General features: G+C 28.5%; 1 protein-coding gene across 1 annotated transcript; it reads left to right on the top strand.

The window, feature by feature from the left end:
- The first annotated feature begins 9,631 nt into the window (after positions 1-9,631).
- LOC124929946 lies at positions 9,632-11,202 on the top strand. The gene is made up of 5 exons (XM_047470323.1): positions 9,632-9,974; positions 10,047-10,158; positions 10,233-10,306; positions 10,380-10,706; positions 10,822-11,202. The coding sequence occupies exons 1-5, from the start codon at positions 9,738-9,740 to the stop codon at positions 10,948-10,950; spliced, it is 879 nt and encodes a 292-aa protein (XP_047326279.1). The 5' UTR covers positions 9,632-9,737; the 3' UTR covers positions 10,951-11,202.
- Positions 11,203-13,440: the final 2,238 nt, after the last annotated feature.

Raw genomic sequence — 13,440 nt, 5'->3', positions numbered from 1 at the left:
TTGTTGTTGTTGTTGTTTGGGATCATAAAAGATAGAGGCCGGAGGGGGGGAAAGTTAAACGAAACCTCCTATTGAGATTCAAGATCTAAATGGAACTCCGGCGGCAGTGGAGAGATCATATGAATTGATGAAATTAAGGATGAATGGGGAGAATAAGGATGAGACCGGATCTTCAGCTCTTTGTTCCAAATGCGGGTCGATTTGGAAACGGTTTTTATCGAAAAAAATGCATCTAGATAATAATTGTGTTTGGAATGGTGCCTATATAGAGGCTGTGTTTGGTTTTGAGTCTGACTAAATAATGGAGAAATAATTTATTAATGTAATTATATTTGGTTCTAATTTTTAATTTATTAGTTTGGTTAATATATATGTATATTAATTTTATATTTATTACATTATTTATAGTTTAAAAATATAATTTTATTAATTTAATTAAAAATGATAATATTTAATTATAATTTAATTGTAAAAACAAATAATTTATTTTTTTAAGATACTTTTATATTATATTTGAGATTTTTAACACTAAAAAGTAGATATTACACAATTTTGATTAAACATGTTATAAAAATTAATTTTAAAAATATGTAATTCATAATAAATGAAATAATAAATTTTAAATTGAGTATATTAATTTATTGAAACAAAAAAAAGGTTAATCACATTAAAATTAAGGTAATAAAACAATCAAACCATAAATTAAAAGGAAATTTGACGAAATGACCATGATAATGGGTCAGATTTAAAAAATGACCTACGCCTGATAAACTTTGTATAAAGGGTTCTATCACCCTGCGAAATGTCCGTCTTGCCCCTGAAACGCCCTCTTATCGCTCATATACGCATATTATATATACGCGTATGATGTAATAAGCGTATATTGAAATACGCATATTAAATAATACGTGTATATGTAATATGTGTATATTGAAAGACACATATTACATAGTGCACGTATTGTGTAATATGCATCTTTCATAGTATATAAAGTGCCTAATTTTCCCCTAATTTTAAATCTCCAATTTTTAGGGTTTCGACTCTCTCTCTCTCTCTCAAACCCTATCCCCTCCGCTCCCGCTCCCTTTGCCACGACGCTCCGTTCGTTCAAGATCAGCAACTGTCATGACCGCGATCGCTCCGTTAGTTCAATAATACTCCAGCATAGATATTCCAATTATAGTGTTAATTATTGTACATCAACTAACGCATATTGTAATAACCCTCCGTTATATCAACTCATGCTACATCAACTAAGGCATATTGTAATAACCTTTTGTTACATCAACTAACGCATATTGTAATAATCCTCTGTTACATCAACTCACGCATATTGTAATAACTCTTCGTTACATCAACTAAGGTATATTGTAATAATCCTTCGTTACATCAACTAAGGCATATTGTAATAACCCTCTGTTACATCAACTAACGCATATTATAATAACCCTCTGTTACATCAACTCACGCATATTGTAATAACCCCCGTTACATCAATTAAGGCATATTGTAATAACCCTCTGTTACATCAACTAAGACATATTATAATAGCCCTCTGTTACATCAACTAACGCATATTGTAATAACCTCCGTGACATCAACTCACACATATTGTAATAATCCTCCGTTACATCAACTCATGCAAATTGTAATAACCTCTGTTACATCAACTAACGCATATGACAATAACTAACACGTACATTGTAATAAACCAACAAACTATAAATAGAAGAATATAATATGAAAGACGCATATTACATAACTAATGATGATAAACCATAATATTCAGTATTGTTAACAAAAGTCTAAACAATGAGAAATTAAGTAAGTATATGTTATAATTCACAGACACCAATAGATTGTAACAACCATTTGTGAAATACCTTGTTCATCCAATAATGATAATATAGTAGTTAGTGTTTCAAATAACCACTTGTCGGGAAAACATCATAAATCATTTCTAAAGTCCTCGATTGATTAATCGTGCTCTCTATCTCCATTATACTATTATAGTTTTGTCGTTCCTTGGCTCAACAAATGGGTTTTTCATTTTTTTAGTGTTACCTCCTCTATCAATTGCCAACTCTATAAGATCTTACTTATAAGTTATGATGAATTCCCCTGCAAAATTGAAAGTGTAACTATCGAATAGTTTCGACAGCTAAAAAACACAACAATTTCAGTTTTCAAATCATAATCAAGGTACACATGTCATGGAGGAGGAATCAGATAAAACTTAAATGGTTCAAAGACAGGAGTCTTTCAGCTCTAGGACCATCATGGGCCCCATGATTATCTAGCTTAACATCATACGATTACTTATCAACATAACTTTTGGCTTTCATTGATGATTGTATTCCTGTACAAAAAAAATTAATTTTAATTTAACAGAACATATGTATGAAACAAATCGTGTGAAGAGAGACTCACAATCAATTGTAAGGACTCATCTCCCGTTCAATATTGTTTTCAATACTTTGAGAGTTCGTCCGCATACACAATTAGCATCAGTGTAAGCTATAACAGTAACATCATCTCTCCACTTCATAGACATCCTTGCACCACAAGTGTGAGAAAATTGCACCATCAACAACTGTGTCAAACAATAATATCATGGTCATTACATTCAAAACTTACATAATATATATAGACATGGTCAGTAGAGAGAATAGTACATTATTTTCACTAGATAATTGATTGTGACAAAAAAAATCAATTCTTTGCCTACAGTGTTGTTGCCTGCATATTAAAAAAAGGTGTTTTATTATTAAATACGAACGATTTCATAAAATTTTCAGAGTAGGGTTTCCTAAATATGAACATTTCAACATAACGACATTGTGAGTATATAGGGTTGGGTTTAAGGTTTAGGGTTTGTGGTTTCCTAAATATAAACAAAAGTTAACGATTTTGTTATACGTACCATTTTGCTGATCATGAACGAACGGAGCGATCGTGGTCGTGACAGTTGCTGATCTTGAACGAACGGAACGTCGTGACAAAGAGAGTAGGAGGGAGGGGTATGGTTTTTAGAATCGAAACCCTAAAAATTGGAGATTTAAAATGAGGGTCAAAATTATGAGTTTTATATACTATGAAAGACGCATATTACATAATGTGTGTATATGTAATATTCGTCTTTCAATGTACGTATATTACATATTACGCGTAAGCGCAGTCATAGGGACAAGATAGACATTTTGTAGGGAAAAAATCCCATTTTTACCTGGTTTATGAAGTATGGGCCATTTTTCGAATTTGATCAATTATCAAGTCATTTCGTCAAATTTCCCAAAATAAATAATTTAATTAAACAATATTCTTAATTATATTAAATAATATATTCATTTTTACAGTTAAAATATGATAAATTATAATAATTTTTAAATAAATTATAGGATAATTAAATAAAAATAATAATTAAATATAAAGAATAAAACAATCTTAAAATAAACAAACATAGGACTAATAAAAAAAAGTTTAGAGAGATGAATTCAGCACTCCAGCCACTAATTAGCATTAGTTTAGATTTGTTTTTTTTTTAAAAGAATGAGGAGAGAATTTTAGAGAGAATAACGTGGTATTCATTGAAAAAATAATAAATTTTTTATCACTCTTTTTTTTTATTTTTTTTTTAACTAATGATACGGTGATATACCATTCCCTTTTCCATTCTCTCCTCTAAAATTCCTTGCATCACTCCTCTTCTTTTTTTTCTTTTTTTAAAATTTTACCCAAAATTCAAACATCTCGTCTTACTTTTAAATATATAAAATACCAAAATATGGTAATACCGCCTCATTTAAATATTTTATAATTTTATTATACTATTATTTAAAAATAATTAAGTAAATAACGTTTTCAAAAACTTAAATTTTAAATTTTACATAAAACAAAAAAAAATTATAAAAAAAATTGACTTTATCCCCCAAGTAACCAACATAAAAATAAATTTATTTGTTTTTCTTTTAAACTCCCCAAAATAAATTAATGACTTTTTTTTAAACGAGCAAGGACTTGGTTAATGGCTTTTTTTTTAAACGAGCTCAGAACTTGGTGGTAGAATTGGATTTTATTTGGTTTAAAAACAGTTAAGATTTTTCATGGAATTAGAATATTATAATAAAATTTTCTTTTAGTACAGATTTCTTGTTTTTGCATATTTAAATGATATTTAATTTGTTCGATTATTTGTTTCTTATTGATGACTTATTATCATTTTTTCTTTTCAGTTTTGCTTTCTTCATCTTGATAAGTCTTTTTAATTGAGAATAAATGTCTGAATTGTCTAAGTTTAGAGAAAATGAGAAGATATCAGGGGATGCTTATTAAGGAGGAGTTGAATTTTCTGACACAAAAGAGTGATAGCTGCAAGATTGTTTTCTTTTGCTACTTGTGGAACAATCTTTAAATTTTTCGAATTTCTTTTAACAATGTTTCACATGTAATCGTACTTCCAACCTGCTTTTGAATTTAGAATCTTTCATGAACAACACTTTAACTTTGAGCATCTATCGTGTTCAAATAATTAATTATAATTTGTTTGAATAATAAATTTGAAAATTAAATCAAATCATGTCTTAATACTCACAGTATCTTCATTTGAAGAACCGTTTTGATACGTATCTTCAACTGTTTTTATACATGCATGAAGTCTCGTTGCTGCTTTTTGGATTGTATCAAGGTGTGTCTGCATAGATCTCTTAGTATGAATCACCTATTGTTCTAGTTTTTCTTTGTTGAAAATTTCTTCAGCATGAGACGATAATCGGTTATTTGATTGGTACACTCCAATAATTTGATCTTCAAATTTTTTATATAAACCCAACATAAGAGAATATCTTCATTGTGGTTCACTAGTAGAAAAATAGATTTCTGTAACGAATATCTTTAACGGCTTTAAGAAAGTTATTACAGAAACGACATCAATAACATTGTCATAGAGCCACTGATACCATATGTAACTGCTCACGACAGAACCATTAACTGCTAATTGTTCTTGTTTCTTCTCTTTTCTTCTACTCGCTCTGTTGCCTCGCCTTCCTCGTCGTTTCCTTCGTTGTCGATATTACAATCTTACAATCTCACAATCTCTTACTCAATCTCAGGTCAGTCGACATTAGCCTTCCTCGCCGTCTTAAACCATGAAAATTGTATCCATCTAAGCTTTCACGTTCAAGTTACTCTCTTTTAAAATACCTTCAACTTGGAAAGTGAGTGTTCTTGTTTATATTTCTCTATACAAGAACAACTACTTTACACATAACTCATAAGTCATAACCTAATTCATGGCTTATCGATCAATGTCAGGGAATCGAGGCGTCGATATTAATTGTTAGAATCTGAAGGGAGATAAATACATTTGACTTTTGTTTACAGGTAAGAATCCATTATTATATTGGATTAAGTATTGTTATCTTGTAACTGCGATAATAGTGTTAGGTCATATGCTTCAACTTTTGTCACTATTATCTTGTAACTTCTTCTCCGATCAGAGTCTTTCAATCTCCATATGACGATGCTTCCTAAAATGAAAGAGCTCTTACCTTGTAATATCACTACAAATTACTACTTCTTTTTCATTTCATATAGATCTCTTATTCTTAGATTTAGCCGTATTTCTTACTTTGTGAGCAAGAATTATGATGGAATCACTCATATGTGTCTATGATTGTGGATAATTTTTTAGTAAATCATGTTTGAGACAATTTCTTGAAATAATTTAGCACTGTAGTGTAATCATCTATAGACTTTGATTTTATTTAGGATTGTTACCCACAATTTCTTGATTAAATGCAGAACTTGAGACCTTGATCCTACAATGGAACTTCATGCAGCATATAGAGTATGAACATTCCTACTTGTAGACTTGTAGTGTAATCCTGTTACTACAAACAATGATTCAAGGGAAAGAATTGAAGATACAAAAAGGGATACATGACCTCTAATTTAGGTTAAAGAACTTGAAATAATAGAATTAATTTACCCATGAGGCTGTAAAATGGAAGAAAAAAAACAACCAAAAGATCAAAGAAATTGTCTCCAAAAGTTGAAGAATTCCAAATCTAGTGATGATTACTAGTTATTGTCTATATTAAATATGTTTTTCAACATGAAAGGATAAAGACAATAATAGTAACTACTTTTGTTATTCAGATATTTGTTGGTTGCCTTCAGGGTATTTTTTTTTTATTTTTTATTTTTTTTTATTATTATTTTTATATAATGATGATGATATGTTACATATATAATGGTGTGGACAGGCGCGGAACCATTCAGGTGATGCTAAAATAAAATTTGCAATAAGAAGAGGAGATAATCTACCTAAGCTTTGATTAGTTTAGTTTATCTTCGTATAATTCACTATGTATGTAACTTTATGATTCAAATATAATGTTGGAAAGGTGATAAAAGCGTATAACTACATAAACAAGAATGAGTACAAGAGGAATTTTTTAATATCAATAACGACTCTCAAATTTTACTGATACTAATATTTGTAACGACTCTCTAATGTCGTTACAAATACTATTTTATATCAGTAACCACATTTTTAGTAACGAATGGTAACAGCTTATAGGACCGTTACTGAAATTTATTAGTAACGGCCACTTTCAGTAAGGGCTTTGGCCCTTATTGATGCCCCTTTTTCTAATAGTAGTTGTAAGAAGTTATATGTATATTCGACAAAATTAAAATGGTGGAATGTAATGAATTATTTTTACCATCATATGTCTATTTATAGTCAAAATTTTAACACATCTAACACGAAAATGACTGCATATTATAAATTTTATCATAATTATCAACATATCTGATAAGAAATAATTACACACTACAAAGATTATCATAATTATCAACATATCTAACATTAAATGATTACACACTATAAAGATTATCACAATTATTAACACATTTGACATGAAATGACTACACACTACCAAATTTATCACGTTTATCAACACACTTGACACGAAAATGACTACATTGAAAAGCTTATCATGCTTATTAACACATCTGACACAAAAATGACTACACACTAAAAAGTTTATTACAATTATCAACACATCTGACATGAAATGATTACACTAAAAAGTTTATCACAATTATCAACACATCTAACGTAAAATGACTACAGTACAAAGTTTATCACAATTATTAACACATTTAACACAAAATCACTACACACTGCAGTTTATCACGTTTATCAACACCTGATACGAAATCACTACACATTACAAAACTTATTACTATAAATACATAACTTATTATCATGATATTATTGAGTCACTCATAACTTATAACATATATTTTCTTATCCAAAACAATTCTCTCAAATGAATTTTAACTTTGATTATTCATCTTCTTTCAGATGATGATGAACGAGAATCATAAACACTCTTTGTCAAACACTAAAAATATTATGACGTGTTATCATTAATAACAACATGATCCTCTAACAACTTCTTAAACAAGAAAACCACCAAGTATTACATGGTGGTTCAACTCATGCACATACTATTATCAATCTTGATCGTGAGATTACTGATCGTAGGTTGTACAATGATTACTTTTCAGATAATCCATTGTACAATAAGACCATGTTTCGTCATAGATATCAAATGTATCGCTCATTGTTCGAATTGTTGACATAATCAAAAATCAGGATCACTACTCCCAACAACGATCGGATAATACAAGTAAACTTTGATTATATCTAATATAAAAAATAAAATCAGTTTTTCGTATGTTGCCATATAGTGCCACATATGAGTATATTAAAATTGGAGAGTCTACCGTAATTGAAAGCATGCAAAAATTTTGTTGAGCTGTGGTTGAGATATTTAGCAAACATTATTTTAGAAGACCAACATCAAATGATATTTCTAGACTTCCCTATACTGACAAGAAACGTGAATTTCCTGGAATATTAGACAATTTAGATTTCATGCATTGAAGGTGGAAAAATTGTCCTACCGTCGGGCAATATGCATGTTGTAGTGGAAATCCTACGATCATTTTTTAAGTTATTATCAGATTATGATCTTTGGATATGGCATGCGTATTTCAGTTTTTCAGGCACCAACAACGATATAAACGTGTTAGAGTGATCTCATCTGTTCTTGAATTTAACCCAAGATATTTATCCTCCAGCTCATTATGTAATCCAAGTAAAATAATATAACATTGGTTATTATTTAGTTGATAACATATATCCAATATGGTCTACCATTTTCCCAACATTTCATGAACCATGTGGTCCGAATAAAAAATATTTTGCAATGAAACATGAAGCTTATAGAAAGGACGTTGAACGTGCATTTGGAGTTTTTCAATCACGTTTTACAATTGTAGGAGGACCGATACGGTATTAGAAAAAAGTAGTGTATGATATAATAACTGCATGTACAATTTTGCATAACATGATTGATGAGGATGAACGTGATCTTAGTGAAATGGAAATGTTTTCGCTGAATGTCAAAATGATGATTATCTGATAGATGAAAATACTCGATTTCATATCTCGGTACGAAAAAATAAGAGATAAAGAAGCGCACATTGCACTTCGTAATGCATTAATTGATCATTTATGGAAGAAGTACACTAACTATGAGAATTGATATATCATCTATTTTAAGTGTACAAAATACTTTTATAATAATGTTTATTTTAATGTAATTTTCTTGCTCATTCACTGTATTTACAACTTTTATTAAACAAATAGGATCGCAATAATTATAAATAAATAAAACTAATAAAGGAAAATGCATACAAATGTCTTTAAAAAAATATTGTATCTATAGAGCTCTCTTAATGTAAGGTTATTCTTTTTTTTAACTCTATTTTTACATATTTTCACTTTATTACATTAATATTATTTTAATCATCAAATTATTTATTTTATCAACTGAAATAAAATACTATTACTTTATCTTTAAAAAATAATTTTATATATAAAAAGATATTATAATAATTTAACAAATAAAAAACTCAAATAATTTACTTTCTCATTAAATAAGAATTTTTAAACAAATTTTTTTTTAAAAAAAACTTCAAATAACCAAAATGTTACATGCACTATATTTATTACTTTTTTTTTTTTCAAATGACTGTTTTCACAACTCAAATATTTAATTAGAGAATATTAATTCAACTAATAATACATATTTGTGTGCAAGTTGATTAATTTTAAGAACTCAAATATTTAATTAGAGAAATATTAATTCAATTAATAACACATATTTGTGTGCAAGTTGATTAAGAAAAACTTTATGTGGATTTTGGTTATTTAAATAACCTGATACTAATTTGGTATGGTATTATGAAAAGGTGTTAATAGTATTTTTTTTTACAAAGGATTAATATTTAATAATAATAAAATATTTGTTTAAAAAAGTAAATAAAATATATTTTATTTTATAAATTGATTAATTTAATTGATGAAGATATAAGAATTAAAATATAGTAAATTATTGAAATGAATTAATGAGTTATAACATACCAATATGATTATTTATTTTAATTAACTGTTAAAAAAACCTGAAGGTGTTTTTGAATAAAATAAATTAAATTATCAAAATAAAATAATATATTCGTTATTTCTTCCCGTTGGAAAATATAATCACGACAACAAATATGGAACGTTGACTATGAAATTTGAACCAACGAATCAATTTCCCCCCTTTCTCTCTCATATCAAACCCTAAGCGCTTCCTTCCGCCCCTGTTAAGAAAATCATGGTCGGCGTCATTACAAAAGCTTCCAGTCCTTTCTCCTCCGATCAACAAAAATGGCCAGAAATATTCAACGCGATGGTAGAAATGCTAAAGCAGAAACAATCCCAAATCGAATCTCTCGTAAAAGAAAGAAAGCTTCTTGAAGATCATATCAAACTTCAATCCAGTCGCTGGCTATCTGATGTCGATTTATTAAAGGGTCAGATATCTCAGGTAAATGAAAATCCCTTCATTTCAGTTTCTCCCCATATGGATCTAGGGTTCTTGAGCCTTTTCCAAGTTTATCTCATTAATTTAGTCTCTTCATAGGTTAAACAAAAGTTATCTGTTCAAGAGATGACAAATCGTGTTGATTCTGCGAAAGCAGAACTTATAGCGGGTTTTAAGCAAAAAGAAGCCTTGATCTACAAAACAAAATTGGGTAAGCATTTTAAAATCGTTGAGATTGGAAAGATTGTTTTTTTATTGTTCTTGATTTATATCTTGTCTGTGCAGATAGTGCGCTTGATGATTTATCTGATTTTAAGTCATTGTATAACCATCTGTTGCTTCAACTAGACAACAACAATGTAATGTTTCGATCTCTGCTAAGATTTATTTTTGTTTGATTGAGAATTATTAAGTGATTGATTGGATGTACAGATGAACAGTTCAGAGATGTTGAGTCTTAAATCAGAAAGGGACTTTATTTGGAACCAATTTAAGAAGATGGAGAGTGATCTAACTAACAGATTGAAGAATCAAACCAATTTGATTGAGAATGGAGATGCGAAGATCGAAGAACTTGTTGTGACTATGAACAAGTTAGAAACTTCGAATTTGGATAAGGATGAGTTGATCATGAAGTTGAAATCTGATGTAGCTAAACTCGAGGCGGATTCTATTGCGAAAGGGGAAGAAGTTTCTAGACTTACTAGAGAAGTTGAATCCTTGAGAAAAGGAACAAGCGAGAATAAAAGTAGAATCATGGTATGTAATTGTGAGATATTATTCTTGATTTTGTGTTGTTGTTTGAAAATATTTGATTTGATTTGAATTGAATTGAATTGAATCTAAGATTATGTTTGTTGTTTTCACAAACCAGGGAGGAGGAGAAAGAAGTAATCGGAAGAGAAAGTCAGCCGTTTTGAATGGTCCTAGACTGTTCACTTCGAGGTTTAAGATCCCCAAACTAAAGATGTCGATGTCTCCTTATGACTTCCCTACTATTTAACTGGTTAGAATGTGAAAATTTGTGTTTTAGGGTATAGTCTATTTGTTGATTAGCTATTTGTTGATATGTGATTAGCTATTTTCAATAATTTTAGGATTTGATCAAATTTGTTTATGTTTGTATTTAGTTTGAATTTGAAACAATGATATTGTCATCATCACCACTTGCTAGTGGTTAAGATTTTCATAAACCTTATCGAGGTTTCAAGAAATAGTTTTTGTAGTTCGAGATCATACTAAGACAGTTGGTTGACCTGCTCTATTTGTCTGAGTTATGTTTTTCTTTTTTTGGTACCATGATTTTTTTTACTGTCAATTTAAGCGCCTAAAAGTTTAGTCTCGAACTCTAGTTCTTCCAATACTTTGCAGGAACCAAATTCAAGTTGACTTGTCTTAGATATGTGATTTATTTTCTCTAATATTAGGATTTGATCAAATTTGTTTATGCTTGTATTTAGTTTGAATTTGAAACAATAAAAGTGTCATCACCAATTGCTAGTGGTTACGACTTTGATAAACCTTATCAAGGTTTCGAGAATGTACAAGGAAAGTTGGTTGCCACAAACCCCGTGCTGTATTTGTCGAGTTACATTGTTCTTTTATAAGTACCATATTTTTCTTACTATCAATTTATGCACTTAAAAGTTTAGTCCCAAATTCTTGTTCTTCCAATACTTTGTAGGAACCAAATTCAAGTTGAATTAGTCTCCGATAATCTTTTAAAACAAAATTATTTTCTTATTTGAATAGAAGTTGGACATTAAAAAAGTGGAAAATTAAATATCTTAAATTCGATTTTTATTGACATGGAGTAGTTTCTTAAATCTAAAAAAAATGTTTATGAAAAGGAAGAAGACCAAGAGTTTCTTGGGAGCTTCTATGACTAGTAAAAATAAATGTTAAGATAGATTTGTAGTAGTTATGTAATAAAAATAATATATTATATGTTGAATTATTTGACCAAGATAGGACAATACAATGAAAACATTGAAATTCTGTGATAATAAGCCAAGAGGCTTGAGACACATAAGTCCAATATTCTATTTTCAAATTGTTCAAAGTATTACACATAGTGTTGAAATGGTCCAATTAAAAGAGAAAAAAGAAAGACTTGCAATTAAAATATGTTGAAAATCCAAATCAAACCCAACTTTGAAGTTGATTAAATTAGTTAAATAATTTTTATATTTATAAAATGTCCAAGGAGGGTGACAATTTTGTAATTAATTTTTCATAAATTTTTTGACCCATGATTTTGATCTTTTAACTATAACTTTTACCAATTGAGCAACACTCGTCTTTAAGTTTTTGTAATATTTTGTTTGTCATTTTAATTGTCATTTTTAGGGTTTAAGGTTTTTGTATGCATGATGGAAAAGAAGATAAACCTTAATACCTTACCAATGCAATTTTTATATATGTTTCTTCATTTGAACACACTTACATCAAAATTTCTTATTGGATTGATACATAAACTATTTATATAACTTTTGTTTATAAATATAGTGTGACTTCTTTTCTTAAAATAATAATATAATTTGACTATTTTTATATAAATTAAAAAATTTATTAATAGGATAATGATTATGAGCTTATGCTAGTTTACTCTTAACAATAAACTCTGATTTTAAAAAATATATATATATATATATATTATATTATATAACTAATTGGTTTACAATGAGACCTTACAATGGATAATGAAATACAAATTTATTAAAAATGTTGTTTTCACACACTAATTATATTAGTTTTTTAATTTGATTTTGTGGTCTAATTTTGGTTGATGCCGACATCTATTTTTGCCTTGAAAATTCTGCTATTTATTTAAGAATCTTATCAATTCACATTACGTGTTGTATACATTAATTGACTATTTATTATTATTATCTATTAATAGCTGTTACAGTTCCTATTGTTATTTTATTTTCTAAATAGACTATTTGTTCATAATTAAGTTAGTAATAGACGGGTAAGATAAATTCCATAAGTTATCATTAATCAAATAACTTTCTGTTAAAGAAAAAACAACAAATTAAATCTAACCCCTAAAATGGTTTAGGTGAGGTTTTCTTCTATTCATTTGTTTAAGTGTCTTATCAAAGAAAACATATTAATTTATTTTGAGATTGCATACAATTTATTTGTCAGGTCTATGTATTTGAAATTAAATCAATAAACTATATTGCTAATTGGTCTAATACATAGACAAATAAATAAATGTCTTAAGTTTCACATTTTTTTTAAGGTTAATTTACGAGTAATTTGAGCACATCAAGTACTTTAAGAGTATACGAGTATATCAGATCAATACAAATTTAATATATGATTGTTTTCAAAGAAGACGATTGTTCATATGTTGTTAGGTTGTTCATTTCCAATAACACTATAATATTGAATTTTGTAAGTTTTTTTGAAGAGTGATATATTGTTGAAGAGTGAATGACTAGAAATATCAAAATCAATTTTTCTGAACCTTCGGAGATATTAC

Source organism: Impatiens glandulifera, chromosome 3 (genome assembly GCF_907164915.1).
Source record: "Impatiens glandulifera chromosome 3, dImpGla2.1, whole genome shotgun sequence".
NCBI classification, from domain to species: Eukaryota; Viridiplantae; Streptophyta; class Magnoliopsida; order Ericales; family Balsaminaceae; genus Impatiens; species Impatiens glandulifera.
The sequence above is the reverse complement of the archived record's forward strand: the minus strand, read 5'-3'. Positions and strand labels throughout refer to the sequence as shown.

Bases quoted from the DNA above. Each gene is read 5' to 3' on its own strand.
- LOC124929946 (XM_047470323.1), top strand. From the start codon at position 9,738: ATGGTCGGCGTCATTACAAAAGCTTCCAGTCCTTTCTCCTCCGATCAA. The intron at 9,975-10,046 runs GTTTCTCCCCAT...GTCTCTTCATAG, and splicing joins ATGAAAATCCCTTCATTTCA to GTTAAACAAAAGTTATCTGT. The intron at 10,707-10,821 runs GTATGTAATTGT...TTCACAAACCAG, and splicing joins AGAATAAAAGTAGAATCATG to GGAGGAGGAGAAAGAAGTAA.